We start from the raw sequence: 25,110 nt of genomic DNA, 5'->3' as shown, positions 1-25,110 counted from the left end.
TAGAGACCGCACATAGCTTTCTTCATGTCCCACCCGGGCCATGCCATCTTTTCACAGCTATCATCGGGCAGGAGGTACGGAAGCCTGAAGTCCCACACCATCAGGTTCAAGAACAGCAACTCCCTTCAACCATTCGGTTCTTGAACCAACTGGCAAAACCCTAATCACTCTAGCAACACTATGACCACTTTGATCACTTTATACTAAAATGGACTTCGTTTTTTTTTGTTCTCATTGTGTTCTTTTTTGTAAAAATTGTGTATAATTTATGTTTAATTTATGTTTTTCTAATTTGTGTTTTTCTTGTGAATGCTGCTTATATGATGCTATGTGCCCCTGATGCTGCTGCAAGTAAGTTTTTCATTGCACCTGTGCACACATGTACTTGTGCATATGACAACAAACTCGATTTTGATATTACTAATTCCTAAATACTTATTTTGTTGGAAAAAAAAATCAATAACATATACTTTAACTGTATATAAAAACAAAGTTTACCTTTTCAGCTTGACTTTGTGTGCCATTATTGGAAGAGCTCACTTTCTCTCCTGTGTTCTTCTGTCTGTCTGTAAGTTAACAATTATTTAAATGACCAGATGAGAGTTTAACTGGTTATTTTTTCTCTGATAAATTACAGGGCAGTTAACATTAACAATATTATTCACTCTGCAACCACGTTTTCTTCAGAATTGTGCACAGTGTCACAGCTTGCATTGTTCCTGCAGGGAATGCAGAGGTTTGGGAATAGGTGCATATTTCTGCTGGAAGCATTTGGAAAAGAATCTTGGTCTGTGACAGAGAAAAGGATTTACCCGAATTTTTTCAACCTACTTCATGTAGATGATTATACGTGGAGACAAAGGAGAATGCAAATGCTAGAATCTGGAGCAAAAAGAGAACCGCTGAAGACTCAGTTCCTCCAGCAGTTTGATTTTTGCTGCAGATGATATTTCTCTCATGATATTTTACATCTTGAGAAATAAATGCATATGGTAAAGACTTTTTACTCAAGATATCAGGTTAGTATATTTTAAAGCAAAAAATTCTGAAAATCGGAAATAAAAAGATAGTGTATATGCAGAGAATAAAATGGAATTAGTGTAGAATTTGTGTAAGTAGATGCTTGATGGTCGGCAAGGACTTGATGGGCCGAAGATGTTTCTGTGCTCGACAACTCTGTGACTCTAGTGAAAATACTCAGGTCAGACAGCATCTGTCTTAAGATGCAGAGAAGGGGGAGGGGTGCAGAGAACTGAGGGAATGTCTATGGCCTATGGAGAGAGACCAAGTAGTGGTGGTACCAGCTGAGAGAGGATGGTGAGGCTTGTTAATTGCAGTTTGTTTGTAGAAGTTGGACTAGATGGATCTGAAAGAAACAGACAAGAAAGATCAATAGTCAATGCTGGAGCTGTGAACAACTAAATGCTGTATCCGCTGAAAATCCGAAATAACAGAATGCTGCAAACACATGGTCTGGTTAGATAACGTTCCCACTGAACATCTGCCCACTGTCTCTCATGCAGTCAGTCATTCACCTCATTCCGTCTGGAGATCTTCCTTCCACAGCCTCATGCCCCATAGACTCACAACAACACAAAGCCCACTTCTACCTCTTCCCCATTGTCCTACTCATTTCTTCCTACCTTGACTCCATTCCTTCTCCCCTTATCTAGTCTCTTCTAATTACATTGATGACATCTCTGATGCCGTCCACCACTTTGACAATATCCTGGTCCCAAATGGCTCAATTTTACCACAGGTGTCCAATCTCCCTACACTTCTATCCCACACCACGATGGCCTAAAGGTCCTTCACTTCTTCCTTGAACAGAGACCTCACCAGTCTCCCTCCTCCACCACCTCAGTTGAACTTATTCTCACATTGAACAATAGTTCCTTTGAATTCACTAATTTCCCCCAAATCAAAGCCAAATTTATGGGAATCCACATGGGTACAATCTATACATAGAACAGAACAAGAACAGGCCCTTCAGCCCATGATGTTGTGCCAAACTAATTAAACTAGTAATTAAACGCCCAACTAAACTAGTCCCTTCTGCTGACACCAGTCCATATCCCTCCATTCTCTGCACAATCATGTACCTATCTGAGCCTCTTAAATGCCTATATCATATCTGCCCCTGGCATCGCATTCCAGGCACCCACCACTGTGTGTAAAAAAACTCGCCCCACACATCTTTTAACTTTCCCCCCTCACCTTAAATGCATGCCCTCTATTATTAAGCACTTCAACCCTGGGAAAAAGATACCGGCTGTCTATGCCTCTCATAATCTTATAAACTATCACATCTCCCCTCAGCTTCTGCTGCTCCAGAGAAAACAACCCAAAATTTGTCCACCCTCTCACAGCACTTGCCTTCTAATCCAGGCATCATCCAGGTAAACCTCTTCTGCACCCTCTCCAAAGCCTCCAAATCCTTTCTATAATTCTACTTTGCAGAAATCAAATGCAGATTGGATGATCGCTTTGCAGGACACCTGCATTCAATCTGCAGGGATGACCTTAAGTTTCCAGTTGCTTTTCATTTTAACTCTCCATCCCATTCTGACTTTTGTCTTTGGCCTCTTACACTTTTCCACTGGAGTATAATACAAGCTCAAGGAACAGCATCTCACCCTCTAACGAGGCACTTTACAAGGCTCAGGACTCAGTTTGAATCCAATGAATTCAGATAACTAGTCTTTCCATTTTATATCAGAACTGGCCAGATCTGATGAAAGGTCATCAACCTGTAACATTGCCTCATTACATCCATGTCTCTCTCTTCACAGATGCTGCCTGAACTGCTGAGTATTTCCAGCATTTGACTTCTTTCGCTTATATTACCCAATCAGCTTAGAATGTAGATTTTTATAATAACAACCAAAAAAAACTAATCAGCAGGAACCTGACAGTGCTTAAAAGCGCCAAATCATACACGTAAGACAGAGTGCTAAAAGACAGGGACAGAATGTTATGGGAAAGTATAATTTTGTACTGAGGACAATGCCACATATTTGTATGGTAAGGAGCAGAGACCTCCCGAGGAAAGAATGTGGTGCAACAACGGCAGTAGGTACAGCATGAGCCAATGATGGGAACCTTTAACGATACTGTAGCAAAGGGCACAAGCAAAATCGCGGGTGAGTAAAAGGGATGGCAACACAGGATCAGATCAGACAATGGGCTATAATAGTGAGCTAAAAAGAGCAGCACAGAGGTGGTAGCAGTTCTAATGTGCAAGTGTGCTTTTGGTTATCCATAAAAACCATGCCATTGTTTTACACTAATATCATTGTGACCCCTTTTGCATTCCTATTATCTTTTTGACAAACTTGATTCAGACAATAAGTAAATAAAATTACTTGGCAAAATGATGAATCGTAATTACTTTAGGCATATATGTTAAGGGAGTAAAAGAACTGTTTAAGGGGAACAAAAATTTTGTACACCCTGCATACCTTTCCCCTTAACGGGATCTGCAACATCAAGAACAACACGGCGTCCATCAAGATTAGAGATAGGAACTCCAAGATCTAAAGCTTCAGATTCCCCATTCTAAAAAAATGAAAACATAGCACAATGCATGTCTCTCAGTAAAAACTATGAGCAAAAGGAGAAAGTTCCTGAAGAATACAGAACACAAGATGGCAATCCAAGCCTGCATGCTCATATAGCTTTTATGTACTCTTTCCTGCTTCAGTCAGTTTTGCTATATGCTGATTATGCTGCAATACTTACATTTGGAACCAATAGTTTTAAACATACTCAAAAGACTTGGATCCAATTGCCATGGAGACTGAAATTGCCCTGATATGGGGGTAAAGGTCACTACAAATTGCTGTAGTGGCAGCTAGCTTAGAAATGCTGTTCGGACAAAGCGTCTCTTCCTTTGGAGACATAAACTAGAGAAGTGAAGTAAAAGTAAATAAATCAAGGCAAGTTGAATGGTGAAGTAAACAATGTGTTTGAAATTGTGCCGCTCAAATAGGGAAACTTTCACATGATTCATTACATTTACAGGAACTGGACACAAACAAAGGATTTTAAACCCATTACTAAGCATTGCCCATAACATCACACATGGTGAGCTGTAGGATACTGTCATTTATAACTTAACATGCTGCCACTTAGACAGAACTACAATGGTATAAGTGGTTGGGTGGCTATATAATTTATTGCTCTGAGACAGCACTCCCTCAAAAGGAGCCGTCTGTTTGACAATTTATTTAACTAAAGCAATTTTTTTTGCATAGTCATATGGAATGTTTCCTGATAAATGGAATTTAACTTTTGAATTTGAACTATCCGCTGATGTCTATCACTAATTTTGAACATCAATCTATTTTAAGTTAAGTTGTTCATAGGGTCCTGGTCAGTTGATGCTGGTCTAAATTTAAGACTGTAATAACTGTAAGAAAAATTCTTAAATGTCTATTTCCTACTGATCATGCATTGAGCTTTGCACATGATTTCTAGGCAAAACGTGTGTTCCAAGATGAATTTGTCTATCAATGTCTAAAATTGATTACAATTTAGAAACGCTGAATTAACTCAGTTACCTGAAGACACACCTGCAAACCACATTACAGCCAGAAATTATATTTCACAGCTGCAGTAAATAAAATATAAAGAACCCAATTAGCAGATGGGTTACACATGGCAAATCATATTATTATAATCTAAATAAGAAATGGCATAAACAGTTCTTAATGGCACAAGCTACCCAGCAGATATTTGGTTTAAATTTACCCCCTGGAGAATTAGGCAATTGAAACCAATTTCCAGTAAAGTAATCCTTAATCACATGAGTTATCCATGAAGCACAAATTATATCACTTGTGATCTTAAGATAAAGGAAAGGTCACTGAAGAAACAGCTGATAATAGTTTAAGTATTGTTTGGATAAAAAGCAGAGAAGGACAAAATAGCTTGCTGTTACCAATAAATGGGATTTCATTCACGCACACCAGTTGCATCAACTCTTTTGTAAACAAAATTAAATGTCAACGATGAGAGAGCTCATCTCATTCTAGGCCTGACAGTTTTTTCCTGTCTCTTTCTTTAAATGCCATGCTTCCTGAAGCAGAAAAAAAAGTTAAAAGTTAACTGAAAACGTATTCTTCAAATAATTTCAAGAGCCAAAGCAAATTGTTGAAACATTAATTAAATTTTTTTCTTAATGTGCTGCCCAAACATTGCCAATGTACAGTGAGATGAGGTTTGCACATCGTTCTACACTGCAGATCTCCATTTGTCTAAAATAAGACAAAGCTCTGGGTAAAAATACAGGACTAAAGTTCAACTCCCAAAAACAGGGGAGCCAAGTTCAAGCAAGACATCAAACAGCAAAAGATATGGCAAAGAAACCAAATCTGCCCACATTCAACTTTACTAGAGACAGCAAAGGTGGCCAATGTGCTCCTGGAAAATAGTTTAATATTTAACTGTTGTAATGAGGCTGCTCGTCTTAATTTTAAATAGTATTTCTACTTTTTACAACAAACAACCAGGTTTCCCATCCTCTTAACTCTCTAATACACAGGCTAAAATCCAAGTCATACTGTCTAAGTCCAGACATCTGAAAGCGGTTGAAGCCTTCAAACACTAATATTTGAGTATTTCTGCTTCTTTATATTAAAAGGTTCTTAATAATTTTACTTATTTATTTTGCAAAAGATATCAGGATACCCCCCACACCCCCACCTCTGCCCCCCCTCCCCCACCCCCCGTACTGATAATATACCAGCAATCTTTCCTATTCCCACTCAGTCGTGATACAGGGTCTCAATGTGAAACATCAATTTGCAACTTTTGCCTCCACAGATGCTGACTGCCCTGTCAGTTCTTCCATCGTTCTGTTTTTTGAAACTTACCGAATTGTGGTCATTGTTCCCTAAGTATTACCCACTGATAATTCTATCACCTGCCCATTTCATTTCATTTGAGTACAAGAGTTGGGATGTCATGTTATAACTGTACAAGACATTGGAGAGACCACACTGCGTACTGTGTGCAGTTCTAGTCATCTGGCTAAAGAAAGGATGTCATTAAGTTGGAAAGATTGCAGTAAAGATTCATAAGGATGTTGCCAGAACTAGAGGGCTTGAGTTATAAAGAAAGACTGGATAGTCCAGAGTGTAGGAGGTCGAGGGGTGACTTACAGAGGTGTATAAAATCATGAGGGGCATAGATAAGGTGAATGGTCACAATCTTTTACTCAGGGCAGGGGAGTCTAAAACTAGAGGGCATAGATTTAAGGTGAGAGGGAAAAGATTGAAAGGGGACCTGAGGGATGTGGAATGAGCTGCCCGAGGAAATGGTAGAGGTAGGTACAGTTATGACATTTAAAAGACATTTAGGCATGTACTTGGATAGAAAGGGTTTAGAGATATGGGATAAACACAGGCAAAATGGTACTAGCTCAGGTAGGTACCTTGGTTGGCATGGATGAGTTGGGTTGACCGGTCCATTTCTGTGCTGTGCAACTCCTATAAGGTCAGAAATGGTTAACAACTGTCTACACGAGACTCATTGTATTAAAGAAATGTAAATTACCAAGTATTTTTCCCTCAGAGAAACAATGGGATGCAATCCATGTAGCCCCTTGTACCCATCTATGCTAATGCCATTTACGGTCTGTAGCCTTTTATGCTGACAAAGCCTTCCTCCAATCTGTGCTTATAAATCCATTCCACCACTCTGGATCAATCCCTTTGAAGCCTCCTGCTACACCCCTCACAGTTCACCATGCCCCCAAGTCATAGATCTCTGTCACCACGGACTTAGGAGTGCTTAACTTCTGGGTGCATTGCTTGTTGGAAAACTGGAGGAAGGGGTTTCTTTATTATGTATACTCACAATTCTAGCCACTAATTCACTGAGATTCAAGCCATATTTTGCCACCACTGGTCGGAGCACTTCAGTCACTGGTTTGGTAGGTTTGGCCTTTAAACCAACTGATCTATTTATAGGAACAAGGTCGAGTCTGAAAATAAAAGAAAGAGAGTCTTGTCATATTTTAACCATCTGCTTTCAACCTTACTGCTTTTAAGTATTCAACTTCTAAGGATTTCCAAAATTACAAACTTTTGTTTTTCTTTACTACAGTTATTTCATAATCTCTTTCAATTTTGTTCTAGCATTCATAGTGCAAGTAAAGAGGCGTTATTGCCCTGCTTAACCTTTACCAATCCAATCCACTGCCACAGTGGAACAAACCATTGTTCATTGTGTGACAACAAGGACTTGCATCCCAAGTCTGCTGCATATATCTTGAAAATCTGGTGTATTGAATCATCATGTCACCATACTTCACCATCCTGCCTTATTTTTACAGGCTGGGAGATTTAATCGAAATGTTTGATACCTCTTGGATTGGTTGAATTACACTCAACCTGATGGAATGGGATGTTGACCGTAAGGGTAAAATATGATCTTCACTTGCTCAGTCACATCCCATTCCTGAGTGGGCAGAGCTCTGAAGTTCACAATCATCTCTTGTGGAACTTGGGGAAAGCTGTTGCAACAGACAGAAGATGTGAAGTGGGAGTGGAGGGGCACTGTATTGAGATTAGGACCAGGGTACTGAGGTACATTTACTGTGGCAGAACAAATTTTCATTATCCACTGAGTAATGCTTTCCTTTAGTTGGTAACCCTGAAAATATCTCAAAACAGAAATGCTTCTTTCTTCACTAACTTAAACATAAAATTCATAAGACAAGCCCTATCCCAGGACCTTCCTCAAGTACACTCCTTTTGCTAGCCAATGGTAAAAATTTTTTTGATGCATGGAAAAATGGTTTCCATTAAATTTCCAACAAAGCTACAATAATGCAGTGGCAAAATCAGCTTAAAGAAACCTCCTGCCAATATATATCTGTAAATAGATTTTTCTAGCTGATGTCTAATTTAGAGAAACTGATGCAAAATAAGTGATCTTTTCAGCTGTACCTTACAACCTACTCACAATTGATTAAGGTAATGCAGTGGTTCCATTAATGGAATGATATGTTAGACCATCCAGTGACAATGATTGAAGATATAGGATTGATTTTAAATCCCAAATCATTTAATTTAGTTCATGAAAGGAAAAATTCTGCCCTTGCTTACCTGTAGAGAGTGGTTTTATTTAAGCCAAATTTGCTGATGTTATAAAGATAGGCAAACTTAGCAGTTGTGAGGAGGACACAACAAACCTGCGAAGGGTTATAGCAGGTGGGCAAGAACTAGGCAGATGGATTATAATGTGGGAAATTGTGAGGTTACCTACTCTGGAAGAATGAAAAAGAATATTACTTAAATGGAATGAGACTACAAAATGCAGTGTTACAAAGGCATTTGGAGGTCACACTAAATGAAATGCCAAAAATTAGCATTCAGGTACAGCAAGTAATTGGGAAAGCTAACAGAAGCAGGAGCAGGCCATTCGGCCCCTTGAACCTGCTCCACCATTCATCAAGCTCGTGGCCAATCTTCTACTTTAGCACCATTTTCCCAAATTCCTTGATCCCCACACATCTATTGATCTTTGTTTTGAATTGACTGAGCTTCTACTTGAGGAGAGAATTCTAAAGGTTCATCAACTCTGTCTGAAGAAATTTCTCCTCATCTCAGCTGTTAACAGCCTACCTCTGATTCTCAAACTGTGCTCCCAGTTCTAGATTCCTCAGTCAGGAACCACCATCTGACCTGTCAAGCTTTTTAAGAATTTAGCAAGTTTTGATGAGATCGTCTCTCATTTTTTGGAACTCAAAAGAAGAGCTTCAGTCTATTTATCTCCCATACAGCAAACCTGCTCTTCCTGGAATGAGTCTAGCAATTCTCACAGGCAGAGAGGATGGATGAAGGCAGATTTTGGCACGCTGGCCTTCATCAGTCAGGGCATTGAGTACGGAAGTTGGGATGTTACGCTGTAACTGTACAAGATGTTGGTGAGGCTGCATTTGGAATATCGTCTTCAATTTTGGTCACCCTGCTATAGGAAAGATGCTATTAACCTAGAGAGAGTGCAAGGAGATTAATGAGGATGTTGCCGAGATTTGAGGGACTGAGTTATGGAGAAAGGTTGATCAGGATGGGATTTACTTTATTCATTGAAGCGTAGGAGATCCTATAGTGGGGTGATCTTATAGTGGTGTAAAAGATCATGAGGGGCATAAATCGGGTGAATGCACTCAGTCTTTCCCCCAGGGTTGGGGAATCAAGAATTAGAGAGAATAGGTTTAAGGTGAGATTTTAAAAGGAACCCAAGGGGCAACTTTTTCACCTGGGGTGTGATCAGTATATGGAATGAGCTACCAAAGGAAGTGGTTGAGGCAGGTACATTAACAACATTTAAAAGACACTTGGACAGGTACATGGATAGGAAAGATTTAGAGGGATATGGGGCAAATGGGATTAGCTCAGATGGGTGTCTTGGTCAGCATGGACCAGTTGGGCCCAAGGGCCTGTTCCCGTGCTGTATGACTATCTTCACTTGTATGGTAAGGCTAATAAAAGCAGGAGCTCTTTGAATCTGCTCCACTTCTTACTTAAAACCAAAACTGTGCACAATACTCCAGATGCAATCTCAGCAAGGCCTTTTCAATTGCAAGGTTTCCTTACTCCTATAATCAAACCTTCTCATAATAAAAGCCAACATTCCACGCCCTCCTAATGGCCTGTTGTGCCTGCATTTTGGCTTTCAGTAACTTGTGTACAAGCACACCTCAGCCCCTTTGAACATCAATCTACGTCCCTTTAAACATCAACACTACCCAGTCTCTCATCATTTAATAAATTCCCCATTTTTCTATTATGTGCACCAAAATGGATGACTTCACACTTTCCTACATCATATTCCATCTGCCATGTTCTCATCCATTCACACAGCTTCTCCTTGAAACCTCTTTACATCCTCCTCTGTATTCACAATCTTACCTAGTTTAGTATAACCAGCTCACTTGGAAATATTAAATTTCTTCCCTCAGCTAAATTGTTGATATAGATCTGGCCTAGATACTGGTCCCTGTGGTACCCCATTAGCCACAGATGCCAACCTGAGAAGTACCCAATTATTCCCTTTTTTGCTTTCTATACATGAACCAATTCTCAATTCAGGCCAATATATTATCCCCAATTCCACCTTGACCAACCTCCTGGCAAAAGGGGCCAACTAATCTACTCTTGATCCCGTTTCTCATGTTCTAAATTGGTAAATTCGTTTGTTACTGTCACATGTACTGAGGTATCGATTGGCATTAGTATTAAGGGTTACCGAACTAAGGTGCTTGAATGGTGTTACCATACAAATCACCCATGATCTTATTGAATAGTGCAACAGGAATCATAATATTTTCACTTACCGAAATAGAGTTCGCTTCTCTATTCGAATCTCCCTTGAATTTAATGTGCAGCAGTCTTGATCAAGTACAAGAGGCTTAAAGGAAATTCAAAGTTAGTAGAATTAAACATCAAAATATTCACATATTCACATGGTCTGTGTTATTACCTACTTCAAGGGAATTTTACAAGTGTCAAAGATTACTTCACAGAATTCAGTGGCAAACTCCCAATGATAAGCTGACTCTTGCAAAAGTAGTAATAGAAGCAAGAGGACTCATTCCACTATTCACATCTATATTGTTGTTTCAGCCAAAATGCATTTCTTAGCACAACTCTCCATTCAGATAAAAACAGAAAATATTGGAAATTCTCAGCTCATCTGTGGATAGAGAAACAGAACCAATAATTCAGGTCAATTACCCTCTATTGGTCATCAATGAGACATAGTAATTCTGTTTCTTTCTCCATAAATGCTGCTTGACCAGTGGAATAATTCCAAAGTGTTCTGTTTTGATTTCAGTTTTCCAACATCTGCAGTCATTTACTTTTGGATAACTGTTTATCATAACGCTCTCGTTTCTGTCTCAAAGCCAACTTATTATCTACGTTGCCACTGATCAATTTTCCATGTATTTCAATATTGCTTATCAGTCTTTTATATGGAACATTTTTTAATGCCTTTTGTAAATCCATACATTGGACTTTAAACAACATTCCCTTCAATCCTCTCTGTTACCTCATCAAAAAAAATTTTTTTTTTTCTCTTACTAAAAGCTTCACCACCATCGCCAAGATAAGACTTACCAGCCGGGCTTGTCCTTGCATCCTTTCTTGAACAAGGGTGTTACATTTACCATTCTCTGGTCCTCCAGCATATGCTCCCAAGTAACTCAACTGGAATTCTTTTCCTGCTTCAACTGTTCAATCTTGCACTTTTCTACACTGCTTTCCTTCCAATGCCACTCATGTCCCTCTCTTTGTGACTGCCTCCCTGCCTTTCCAATATTAATTTTCTTTCCCATGCATTCTCACTCAGGCCAGTGTAACCCTTATCCCAATCCAACAATTGCTGAACTCTGTCTACTTCCTTTACATTGCTGTCATGTGCAAACCCAACTTCTCTAAAGCTCTGCTTGGTAGCCTCCTATCAGCATCCAATTCTGCTTTCTGTTACTTGGCCAATCTCCAGTGGTTCCCTGTACAACATTCTAAATAATTCAAAACACTCATCTGGAATTCCTTCACAGCTTAGTCCACCTAATCTGCGTCCTCATGTCCCGATGGCCAATATGCGCCTCCACTCTGACCTCCTTTGGATATCCACTTATTTATCTACTGTAATAGCAAAGGCTTCACTTATTTTTGCCTTATTCTGAAACTTTCTCCTTAATTTCACCTTTGTTTTCTCTTCACATCCAAAGGCCTTACAAAATCTCAGTATGATGTTTTCAGTTATCTTTAATTCTTCTCATACTACTCTGCAGATGCTTTGGCCTGTGAGTCTATGACATGTGTACCATGTTTAAGGCACAATATAAATGCAATTTGCTGCTGATATAGATTATCATACACTTCAAACTGACCAAATATTTATAAGGTTTCCAAAGAGCATGTGGGAAATGCTGCAAGGTTGAAGATGCAATGGTCCTAATGAATTACATGACATGAACATAAAACAGTACAGCACAGGAACAGGCACTTTAGCCCATGATGCTGTGCCGAACTAATTAAGCTAATGACACCTAATTGCTTTTGCCTGCACATGGTTCATTTTCCTCCATTCTCTGCATATTCACATGCCTATCTGAGCCTCTTAAACATCTCTATAATAATAGCATGATGTTATTACAACTCTTATCTTCCATCTTGGGGGCAAAAAGGAAGTGGCACTTGGAAGGAGGGAATTACAAGTCAGATCTTGGGAGGAGATTGGAGAGTTTGTTCTTGATCATTAAGTGAGAGATCATGATTGGTGAGGTAAGACTGAATGACCTCTGAGGAGGCAGGACAAGTGTCACAGCACTGTAACAAGTGCTGTGACTTCAATTCACTGCCGGATTTTCTGAGCTTTGGGAAATCCAGCAAACAATCATTTAATTTAAATCAATCTCCAACTGCACTGTAAAAGTTATCAACAGCCAAGTTGTGAACAGTTTCCCCATTCTTAAGTTTCCTGTGGCTCTCTCTGTTCGTCATGAGGGGAAGAAGGAGTTGTACTGACACCAATTTAATGTATTTTTTAAGTAGGCTGGAAAGGATGCACAACCCAACCTGACGTACCTTGTCACCTCCGACCAGAAAGAGGTCAATGGCTGCTAATTGAATTTGTAACTTTTCACACAGATCAGTCAACAGTTGTCGAATAGAAACACCAGATTGGATTGAAATTGTGTGCAAGGAACCATCTGGAAGAATCACAGTGCAGTATTTTGAAGACTTTTCTCTCTCTGTCACAGGCACTTTGGTGGAATCATACTTTAAGAAAAAGAAGATTTTCAATCAGAATTGAGTAATAAATAAGCAACAAAACCTTAAAGCAGCATTATCTCTTAAAGAATAAAAGAAATACAATCAATTTAAGATAGTTGAGATGGAATGTATTCACAAAAATGTGGGAAATTGTCCAAAAATGGCCAAAGCATCACAATCATAACATGTGTGTGTCTATGTGCATGCATGCGCGTGCAAGTCTGTGCACTGTGCCCGGTAACTTTAATAAAACATCCAGAGTGTTTAGCATAGTGCTTAAACTGTTTAATTAGTGCCTAGAAATTCTTGTGTTCTAAACAGGATGTCTTGGGTCCCAAGCCCAGGTGTTGTATGTTTTTGCAGTCAAATTCTGCTGCCAGTGCTGCTTTCCTGGGGATGGGCTCAGGAGGTTATCATGAACAGGACAATTGACAGGGAGTATGGCAAAATCAGAGAATCCTGCTGGTGGGATTGGTTGTGATATTAGAACTGGCAGAAGTTGTTAAAGGCATTGGAATGGAGGGGGCAGGAGATTGGAAAGGCAGGACTGGATATGTTATTTGACCATTTCATGAGGTTGAGAATTATATAATCCTTAAGTATAACTATTTATGTTTATCTAGGATAGTCAAGCATGTTGATATTCTCTGAATAAGAGATGAAATTTTAGTTATGAAAAAGCAAAAGATAAAATGTTAGGTTTTTTCTTTCCCTGTCACTTTGCCCCCCTTCTCCTGTCCTGAAGATGTCAACTCCTTGCTAGATTTTCGTTCAAGGTGGCATCTTGAGTGACATCAACCTAGTGTGCGTTTTAAATGAACCTTGTTAGGGCAATCTGATTGCGGTGTACCTTCAACCAAGGTCTACCCACATGTACATTCCAGAAAGGATCACCACAGAGTGTTGGGAGTTCAACTTTGAACAATTTTGCTCTCCCCAATGAGGCTTGTGAATTAGTGATGTCCCTTCTACCACTCAAGTGGCAAGGCTTTAAATCTGGGATTTTCCTGATTTACATGGGACACTGCCTTCTACCAGCATTCCAAGTACTTATTTTTAAGAGTAATCTTGAAATAAACAGATTTAAAAATTCCCTCCTATTTCTAATGTAAACTACCTAGAGCTTCTGAACCATTATTAAACACATGCATTCAAACATGGTTAAGAATCAGATGCTCAGTAGAAGCAGTACTAGAACTGTAGGACAACTCCCAGATCTTTCATTTGTACTAACCTCTTGTCTGTTATTTCCTGGACAGCCAGCCGTTATCAACTCTGTGCTAGTGGATGAAGAAATGGATCCAAATGATTCACGATGCCACTGAGACAGCCCATTACTTGCAGAGAGGTCTAGTGAGCAAAACAATATTTATTGCATTAACCCCAAGGAGCTTTTCTGAACCCTCTAGATTTAAAACATCCTACTGCTGCTTAATATCTCTTGAACAACACCAAGTAATCATAAATGTGTATTTAAAAAGGTAAAAGACATAAGCTTTAATGAAATCTAAGAGACACAAGGGACTGCAGATGTTGGAATATGAAGCAAAATAAACTGCTAGAGGAACTCAGCAGGGTCAGGCAGGAGGGTAATGAACAGTCAACATTTTGGGTTAAAACTCTTAATTCCAGACTGATGAAGAGCCTTGATCCAAAATGTCGCCTGACCCGCTGAGTTCCTCCAGCAGCTCGTTTTTTGCTTAATTGAATCTAAAATGGCTCAATGAATGAGCAGTATGCAAACCGTGCCTAGAATACCTCGTAGGTTATGATATTAATTGATCACATTTCAGCAACAGACAACTATTTGTTACTGGGCACAGACTGCTGAGAACAGGTACATTGCTCAATTGTAAAAGCCATCATCCAGATTCCTTAAACCCATTATAAGCAATACTCCAATGATGCCTTTCTAATCAAGGACTTCTGAAGCTAACATAACAAACGGAGGTCATTCAGCCCATCAGATGCATTCCAACTCCCAGGGGAGCAATCCCTATAACCCTACAACTTAATTCTCTCTCACATATGCCCAAAAACGCTCCTCTGATGTTTTTTGTCATTAATCGACACTAGGGGTAATTTGCAGTAGAAAATACCAGCACATCGTTAGGAGTCATGGAAAGAATGTGCAAACTGCACCCAGGATGGAACTTGGGTTTCTGGAGTCTGAGCAATCTGGAACTGTAGCACCATATCGAAGATTAGTTCGCTCAGTACAAAGTAGAGACCAAACCTGAAATCTTCTGGGCCATTTGGCACACTTACTAACGTATTAGATCAACTGCACTATCAGATGTAGAACTTGCTATTAGACCACAAGACATAGGAGCAGAATTAGGCCATTCAGCCCATTGAGTCTGCTCTGCTATTCAACTGTGGTTGATTTTTCTTTACCCCATTCTCCCCGTAACCCTTAGCCCCCTCACAAATCAAGATTAAAAATCTTATTAATACTGATCTGCTGAAGATAATTTAATGTCATTGAATTAAATAATTCCAACAATTAAGGACAACATCAAAATTAAGAACCCTGGTTCCTCTACATCTGTCTACATTTTATGTCAAGTCTATCTCAGGAGCAATCCTAGATAAAGCACTGTAATCAATTTCAAATAAGAACATAAGAATTAGAAGAAGTAAGCCATCTGGTCCAAACTCCTTTGATCATTCATCAATAGCATGGCCGATCTTCTACCTCCACGCCATTTTCTTGACTTATCCCCATATTCCTTCGTCTCTAGAAATCTATTAATCTGTGTCTTGTATGAACTCAATGACTGAGCATTCGCAGCCCTCTGGGATAGAAAATTCCAAAGATTCACAATTCTCGAAGAGGAGAAATTTCTCCTCATTTCTGTCCCAAATATTCTGAATCTGTGAATGCCTGGTTCTAGACTGCTCAGCCTCCTTCCTCCTTGCATCCACCTTGTCAAGCTCTCTCTCCCTCTCTGTATGTGCGTGTGTGAGATCTCATTCTTCTAAACTTGAGAATATGGTCTCAATCTCTCCTCAGAGGCAAATCCATCATCCCATTTGGTGAATCTTCACTGCACTCGCTCTTTGGAAGTACATCCATTTTTTAGATAAGGAAAACAAAACTGTACACAATAGTCCAGGTGCAATCTCACCAAAGCTTCACATAATTGCAGTGACAAAGAACATGGAAACAGACCCTTCAGCCCGCCAGGTCCGTGCCAACCATATTTTACACTAATCCTACCCTCACCTATTTTATTCTCTCCAAATTTCCATCAACTCCCCTCAGATTCTACCACATCTACACACTAAGGGCAATTTATGGGGGCCAATTAACCCATCAATTTGGGAGGAAACCCATGCTGTCTCAGGAAGAATGTTCAAACTCCACACACACAGCAGAGGTCAAGGTTGAGTCTGTGTTGCTGGAGCTATGAGGGAACAGCTCTACTAGCTGTGCCATTCTGTGTAAGTGGTACATCTCTACTGGTGGACTCAAATCCTCTAGTAATAAAGGCCAAAATACCATATGCCTTTCTAATTGCTCGCTGCACTTGCACATTAGCTTTCAGTGACTTGCGGCAGATGGGACAAGCTCGCTGGGCAACACAGTCAGCATAGATGAGTTGGGCTGACGGGCCTGTTTCTGTGCTGTATGACTCTATTCCTATTTCCCTTTCAACAACAACATGTCCCAATCTCTCAATGTTTAAGGTCTGCTCTGTGCAGGACCCTACAATTTTCTCACATTATATTCCACTTGCCATGTTCTCACTCAGATTTCCCCCAGAAGCCTCTTCATAGATTCTTCCCTACTCTCAATCTCATCAGCAAATTTGTATCATTAGCAACTTGGGTACATGGCATCTGTACTCCTCAGCCAAGTTGTTGATGTGATTGTAGATAGCAGAGGCCCAAGCACCAATTCCTGCTGTACCCCATGTCACAGACTTCCTTAATATATTTAGCATACATGAATATGACAAATTAAGCTAACTTTATCTGCCTGCACATGATGCATATCCCTCCATTCCCTCGCTGTTCAGGCATATGGATAGGCACATGAATATGTAGGGAGTGGGAGGGATATGGATCACATGCAGACAGACGGGGTTAGTTTAATTTGGCCTCATGGTTGGCACAGACATCACAGGCCAAAGGGCTTGTTTCTGTGCTGTACTGTTCTATGTTCTAATCCTATTTGTTTTCATTCTGTTAACCAACTCTCTATGTCAGTACATTAACCTCTTTTAACCTTGTTTGACCAACCCCCCTGTATGGAACCTTATTGAAAGATTTCTGAAAATCTAAATACATCACATCCACTGGTTCCTCTTATCTAATCTACCAATCACATCCTTGAACTCCAACAGATTCGTCAAACATTATTTCCCATTCATAAATTCATGTTGTTCAGTCCTATTATTCTTTTTCAGATGTTATTACATCATTCATTAGAGATTTCAGCATTTTCCCTGCCTCTGAAGTTAATCAGTCAGTAGGTCCCCATTTTCTCTCTCTTCCTTAAATAGTGGGGTCTCATTTGCTATCCTCCAATCTACAGGAACTACTCCAGAATCTGCATTTTAAAATACGATAACTAATTCATTTCTAAACCTACAGCCACTTCTTTCAAAATTCTGGTACGTCGATCATCTGAATATTGGGATATCTCAATTTCAATCTCACAAACTTCTCCAGTACTTTTTGTTTACTAATTCCAATTTTTTTTTCCAGTTCCTCATTCTCTCCAAACCCTTGATTCTCTCAAATTTCTGCAGCTTCTCATTGGGTCAAACTTCAAAGGAAGTTTCCTTCAAAGGAAACATCAAAGGTTGTCTCCCTCCTGTCATTTCCTATTCCCCATTATAAATTCTGCCATATCTTTAAGGAACGACTTAAATCCTTTTTACATCACTATGTAACCTCTTACAGTCCATTTATTCTAAAATTCTGCCTTCCCTTTTGCATTGGCCCTCCTCTGCCAACATTAAAAAAGTGGATTCTTTAGCACCATTAAAATATATGCAGGATTAGCAGTAATTACCAGCATGCGAGTCTCCATTCTCTTTCCTCTTCTGAATTCGTCCCAGACTCCTTCGTGACCAGGAAAAAAATGTTTTCTTTTTATTGCCATTGTCATCTTCAAGTTCACTGTTTAGTATCCTGCTTGATTTAGGTTTTGTGCTAGACTAAACGAGAAACAAACCTCTGGTGAGGTACACAATTAGAAAATTACCTTGGTTGTACGTAAGTTTGTCTACGTTGTTGTATTGGTCTTACGAATGAAGTAACTGCTTGAAACTGTTTGAAAATAAATTGAAAACTCACAGCCTTTCCAAGTTTCAGTCTCTGTCCTTCCTGAATCATTAAACTGGAGATTGGTAGTTGATATATTATTGACACATGTACTGAGATACATTGAAAAGTTTTTGTTTGCATGCCATCCAGACAGAGCATCCCATGTACAAGTACATTGAGGTAGCACAAAAGGAAAAAAACAATGCAGAATATAGTGTTACAGCTAGAGAAAGCACAGTGCAGGTAGGCAAATAAAGTGCAAGGGCCATGACGAGATAGATTGAGAGAACAAGAGTTCATCTTTATTGTACAAGAGGTCCATTCAAGAGTCTTATAACAGCGGGATAGAAGCCGTCCTTGAGCCTGGTGGTACGTGTTCTCAAGCTTTTGTGTGTTCTCAAGCTTTTGTATCTTCTGCCCGATTGGGGGGTGGGGAAAACGAGGCAAGATTGATGGATTAGTATTGTATTCTTCAGAGTTTTAAACTATGTGAGGAGATCTCATCAAAACTTACAAAATTATTAAAAGGACTTACAATTTCCATGCAAGCTTGATGTTCCCCCTGACTAAAGAGCTGGGACCAGGGAACACTGTGTCTGAAAATAAGGGGTCGGTAATTTCAGTTGGGAAGATGAGAAATTTCTTCATTCGGAGAGCAATGAACTTTTGTAATTCTCTATGAGGAAGCTGTGAAAGAGCGCTCTTTGTGCTCATTCAAAACAGAGATATGTGGTTAGCTCATTAAAATGGTACTGAGGTAAAAGATGAACCATGAATGGTAGAGCAGACTTGATGGGACAGTCATACCCACTTCTATTTCTTTTGATTCTTCTCCACAGTAAAACAAATTTTCAGTTGCTCAGTATATATTTAACTTCCACTACTAAATAATCATAGTTATAATACATGTAAATTTACTTTCTTTATGCTGTAAGAACATCCTCTTACTTACAAAGGATTGACAACACTAACCAGAGTTAACAAGTATTCCTTCCCCTCCCGGTTCTATCTGCCTATCATCCACACACTCAACTTATTCGGTCCCCTATGCCTTCCCCTCCCACCACTGTTCCTTCTACTTTATCTGGTTCCACTCATCACCATCCTTTCTTATCAGATTTCATAATGTACAGCCCTTTGTTGTCTTTATCCATAACCTCCCAGCCTCTGTTGCTATCTCCTCCTCTCCCACCTTGGTCCATCTGCACATCAAACCCTCCTCACCTGGATCCACCTATCGCTTGCCAGCCCCTGGCACCTCACCTCTTTACACTGGCTATCTCCCCTTTACACTCTCAGTCCTGATGCAGAGTTTCGACTCAAAACGTCAACTATCCCTCTGCCTCCACTGGTGCTGCCTGATCCACTGAGTTCCTTCAGAAGCTTGATATTTTTCTCCAGATCCCAGTACCTGCAGTCTCTTGTGTCTCCTTAACAAGGATCTTACTTCCTTATGCAACTTGTTCAACTGAAGGGCCAAACATTACCATAATTCCTCATCCTTCCTCCTCCCCTATTTTTTCATCATCTGTTTAGTAGGCTCCAGGAATGTGCTAGGCCACAGCTTCACTGAGGAGCCTAAAAGGCTATCTGACCCCAACCCTTGCCCTTGCTTTTATGAGTATGCTTATTTCATGATAAAGATCAGGTCAGAACCCTAGATACTTCCATCACTCACTGTACAACCCTAATCATATCCTAGGCCACGACAGTCTCATTGCTGAGGAGATCAGAGGATACGAGGATGGGACAATAGATAAAGGTACAGGATCAGCTTTGATTTTATTGAATAGCAGAGCAGAGTTGGGAGGTGGGGGGGAAACTGTATAACCTACTCCTGCTTCTATATCTCATGTTCATATGCACATACTGAAGTCAATATAAAACTGGTTAACCACCTACCTTGTTTGGGGTAGAAAGGTTGGACCGGTCCGAGCTGGCACTGTGCTTTGAGGCAGGACTGCAAGGTATCTGACAAGGATCAGGTAAGGCACGGCCCTCCACTTCTGCTAACATACATTCTTGGTATAATGTTGATTTCAGAAAACGAGTATAGCTGTCAAACTTCATCAGGCTAAAAATCTACTTTGAAGAAAAGAAATAACCGTGTTTTTTTGTTTCCATGTACCATCATTTTCAGATTAAAAACAGACATTACCTTTGTGTGTATAGTGAATAATCTTCATGTGTAAGTGTACCATGAAATAATGATGATTACTTTTAGATTAGAATATGATATCACAGACTGTTAACTGAAAATTCCTTTGTCAAGATATTTTTAAATACAAACGTGTTATTCAATAAAATTATAAAACTTGAAGCTTTCAAAATATGTAAGTGAATAAAAGGCACTACTTGCTTTACCTGTAGCTGTTGCTCTTTAAACATATCTGGGTGTGGTGCATTGATGATATCATCAGCTAACTGTGCCTGACTGTCGATATTGACGGGAGTGACTGCCTTGTTGGATAAGAAATTGTTGTAGATCTCCCGAGCTCTATACAAAAGCTGTAAATGACAGTGGAATCAGACAAACAATAAAGGGAATACTGGCAGTAAAAATTACCCTCATTACCAACACATGGATGTTTAAATTAAATGCAGTAAGAAAGTGAAAATTGTGACATTTTTAATCCCTTTACCATTCAGAGCGAAATTTTGGAATATTTAATTAATTACTATGTTTTACCAAACTCCTTTTAATTGATCAAAACAAGAAGCATTGAAACTGATGACAAAAAAAATCCTTTCCATAAAGTGAAACTAATTCAGCCTAGGCCTCAAGCAGAGATTAAATGGCGATACCTATTCTTTCAAAATGATTGATCTTTCCTCCAGCACTTGCTACAGAAATGGAACCACCAAATAGTCAGCCTCGCCAAATAAGGCAGATTGAGATGACAAGCTAGCTTTGTGTTTTTGCATCCGAACATACTCTGCTACAAAGCATTAATGCGTCAATGGACTGAGATAATGCTTTGAGTATTCAAAGATTTTTCTCAACACGTCTGAAATACTGACACGTTTTGAATAAATCATAGAACAGTACAATGCAACAAGCTAATTGCCAGTCCTGGCAAGCTAAAGTCCTAGTCTAACACACTTTTGCACATTTCCAGCATTTACTTTTACCAAGTTCTTTTTGAAGACTACTGAATCTGTACCAAAAATAGAATATACTGGAAACACTCAGCAGCTCAGGCAGCATCTTAAGAGAGAAACAGAATTGATGTTTCATGTCAAAAACCCAGTGTCAAACTGAATCTGTTTCAATCATCATGCATTCTTAACTTTAATCATTCATTGTATATAATAGCTATTTTCTCCCACAGTTAGGGCAGCACAGTAGGGCTGATGCCTCACAGCGCCAGAGACCCGGGTTCAATCCTGTCCCCGAGTGCTGTCTGTGTGCAGCTTCTCCCTGTGACCACTTAAGTTTCTTCTGGATGCTCCTAGTTTCCTCCCATCGCCCAAAGATGTGTATGTTGGTAGGTTAATTGGCCCCTGTAAAGTGCTCCTAGTATGTAGGTGACTGGTAGAATCTGGGGGTGGCAGCTGATGAGTGCGGGGTGAACAAAATAATGGGATTAATGTAGGATTAGTGTAAATGGGTGGTTGATGGTCAGCATGTGGGCTGAAGGACCTGTTTCCATGCTATATGTCTCTATGAATCTAACTGGGTCCCAGGAGCATTGGACTTAAGGCAAGTAGAAAGTGGCAGGCATGGGAATGATGGCAGTTATTGGGCACTGATCTGAGAAACAAGAGGGCCTTGAAGCTAAGTGGAGTGGCAGTTTCACGGTGATTGTGCACTACAGGGGCTAAGATTGAGTGTTGGAGCCTCAAGGGCTGGGAATCATTTAGAAAGCGAAAAGAGAGCTGATCAGGGTCAGGATCTCAAGGGGCATGTGATCAGCATCTCAAGGGCCAGACTGTGGTTCAGGTCTCACATTAGAGTTCAGTAGGGTGGACACTATGATCAGTGGCTGGGGCCAGGATGTGATAGTGAATCAGGGCTGGATGAGGTGAGTAAAGGATGTGGTGTTAGTTCCATGCTATGTTAGGCCTGCATACAAAAATAAGTAGGGAGACTAATCATTTATGGCAGTCCCTTCCAATGTAGAGTTAACACATCATACTTCTGGAAGTGACCACCAGGAGGACGCAGCATTGAATTTATTAATTTCAGGTAACAGTCTTTCCTATTTGTGTCAGGGTTCTCTACCTATAGCACTGACTCATTTCCATCCTCACTCCATGTGTGCTCCATGATCTGCTGGGTATTTCCAGCACTCTCTTTTTGTTTCACTTTTCTAGCAACAGTATTTCACAGTATCGTGCTTTTTTTTTTCTCCCTTGAATTACCCATATTCATCCATTAACTCGACACCTGATATGTTATCTGGACAACCATGGTCTCCACCCTCTCACACACATTCCCTTTGGTGTCTCGATCCCTCCCCCTCCACCTAAAGTACGCTTGTTTTCTCATATTTCTAGTTCTGATGAAAGCTCGTGGACTTGAAACGGTATATCTCTTTTTCTCTCCAAAGATACTGCCTGACCTTTTGAATTTTTCAGGCATTTTTGGCACTCTGATCGCATGACTATCACAAGGGTGTAATATGATTGGAATGTACCCAGTTGAATTTCCGGCATAAAGTTAAACTGTGACAAGAAAAATGACAGTTTTCTAACTTAATGAACCATAGTCAATCCCATTGCCCTAAAGTAACAGCATGATGGGATCCATTACCTACAGCCATTGTGTTTTATTATTTGAGTTGTTAATGTATCCTGCTAACTTCACATGGTCATAGTCGTACGACACAGAAAGTGGCCCTTCGGACCACCAGGTCCACACCAACCTTTTTGTCCATCTACACTAAGCCCATATTAGCACTGTATCCTTCTATGCCCAGACTAGTCAAATGCCTGTCTAAATGCCTCCTAAACATAGTGACTGTATCTAATACTACCACTTCCCCTGGCAGCGTGTCCCAGATATCACTACTCTGTGTAAAAAAAAACTTTCCCCTCAGATCCCCTTTAAAATTCCTTCCTCTCACCTTAAACCCATGCGCTCTTGTTTTCCCACCATGAGAAGAAGATTCTGACCATATCTATGCTCTCATAATTTTATATACCTCTATCAAGTCATCCCTCAGCTTCCTTTGCTCCAGGGAGAACAAGCCCAGCCTATCCAATCTCTCCTTATGACTAAAGTTCTCCAATCCAGGCAACATCCAGGCAACGGCCTTGTACTACCTCTCTAGCACAATCTCATCCTTCCTATAGTGTTGCAACCAGAACTGCACAGTTCTTCAAGTGTGGCTTAACCATCATGGTCGGCACAGTCATCATGGGCTGAAGGGCCTGTTCTTGTGCTGTACTGTCCTATGTTAACCAGTGTTGTGTGCAACTACCTTGAGATTTCAGTCTGAAGCCACTTCCTTAAAATTTCAACAACTAAAATATCTTCCTTCTCCCCATTTTATCTGCACTAAACTGCATCTACAAGATGTCTTTCCATTCCACCAATCTAAATCAGTCTAAAGTTCAAAGATAAGAACATTGGCATGGAAACTAAAAGTTAGTTAATTTTTTAACATATTCCTCACCTGCTTCTTGTCATGCTGAGGGATTTGGCTGAAGTACTCACAGTTCTGCCAGAACAATATGTTTTCTTCACTAAATTCTTTCTTCAGAAACTCCTATCAAAATAATGTAACATATAAATAAGTGAATTTTCTCAACTTAGCAACTATAAACACAATTCTACTTACCTGACAAATGCAGTGCTCAATTCTAGAGAAAATATTGAGATGCACTTTATTCGCAGAGAACACTTCTATATGAGCCCAGAAATTGCACTCCGAACAGGAAGATTAAATCAAAAGTATTATATGACTGCTACCTTGTAAAGAAATGCTGATCTCCAGCAGAAATGAAAATCCAAAGCCCAACTTCCCTTTTCCTGCAGTTTGGATAAACCTTCGAAATCCCTTGGCACCACTCATAGAAGACAACTGCTGTATTTGTCTATCTGACAATATCTACTGCATTTCCAAGGAATGTGTCATTTGTCAGAAGTAAAAAACTAAACAACTGAGTTTCTCTGCTTTCTTTCTTTCTAACCAGGCCTTCAGTAGTTAAAAATAGTAAGACCTTTTGGCAAATAAATCAACAAGAAAAAAAATACTAATTGGAAACATCTAAACATTGACTCTAAGTAGAAAAGGGGTTGATCTTTTAGGAAAGTTGTAAAAGTCATTCTAAGATAAAATAACCTGACCACACACAAGCATGCAAATTCCAATCAAAACACTGATCTTCTCCGTGCTACAAACTGCCTTACTTTATCCATGTTTTGAGTGACATCTAAAATACAACAAGAAAATCTGCCATTTCTGAGAGTTTGATTCATCACGTTGTCCTTTTATCTAGTTTTACAGCCAAAGCTGTTTTCTTAAATAGAGCAGTGTCCTTCTTCCAAAAAATGTCTAGTTGTATCAACTTCAGTTCCTGCTTTTAATGTCATGACCTCCCAATTAACTTGTTTTGCACAGAGCTGCATTCATAATTCCATCTCAGAGAAATGTTATTAACTAAGCAAATATCATACATTATTTTACAAGAAGGTAAAAATAAATTCCTGCTCTATTGTTATACATACACATATTCCTGCTCGAAGAGATGTATTATACTTTCTTTTACAACTGATCCAATGATTGTCACCTAATGTTTGTTGCCTGGCTATTGCTATAATGCAGAAACACAGACAATTATTTTGATTCACTTTCCACGTGTTAATCTTGGACTAATTCAGTTCAAATATAATTATCTAATGTCTTTTTGTCAAAGCCAAATATTTGTTGATTGTTGGACAAGCTGGGGCTGTTTTCTCTAGAATTTTCACGAGCTATTTACAGCATTTTCTCCTTTTATTGCTGAATATAATCCTCCAAAACACAGCAGATGCCTTAAAAACTGAATTCAACCTATCACCATAATCCAGTAAGTTACTATGAAC

General features: G+C 39.6%; 1 protein-coding gene across 1 annotated transcript in view; it reads right to left on the bottom strand.

Annotated features, from left to right (window-relative positions):
• The window catches only part of rgs12b (regulator of G protein signaling 12b), a 148,134-nt gene that overhangs the window by 40,756 nt on the left and 82,268 nt on the right, over nt 1-25,110 (bottom strand). Inside the window, exons 6-15 of the mRNA XM_052019497.1 lie at nt 23,699-23,791; nt 20,442-20,585; nt 19,980-20,159; nt 17,824-17,968; nt 14,032-14,147; nt 12,609-12,803; nt 10,349-10,422; nt 6,862-6,988; nt 3,462-3,558; nt 499-566 (exon numbers count right to left, since the gene is read on the bottom strand). Coding sequence (XP_051875457.1) covers nt 499-566; nt 3,462-3,558; nt 6,862-6,988; nt 10,349-10,422; nt 12,609-12,803; nt 14,032-14,147; nt 17,824-17,968; nt 19,980-20,159; nt 20,442-20,585; nt 23,699-23,791 — 1,239 coding nt within the window. The remainder of the gene's footprint in view (nt 1-498; nt 567-3,461; nt 3,559-6,861; nt 6,989-10,348; nt 10,423-12,608; nt 12,804-14,031; nt 14,148-17,823; nt 17,969-19,979; nt 20,160-20,441; nt 20,586-23,698; nt 23,792-25,110) is intronic.

Source organism: Pristis pectinata, chromosome 7, assembly GCF_009764475.1.
Source record: "Pristis pectinata isolate sPriPec2 chromosome 7, sPriPec2.1.pri, whole genome shotgun sequence".
Classification (NCBI taxonomy): Eukaryota; Metazoa; Chordata; class Chondrichthyes; order Rhinopristiformes; family Pristidae; genus Pristis; species Pristis pectinata.
This window is presented reverse-complemented; position numbering and strand designations above follow the sequence as displayed.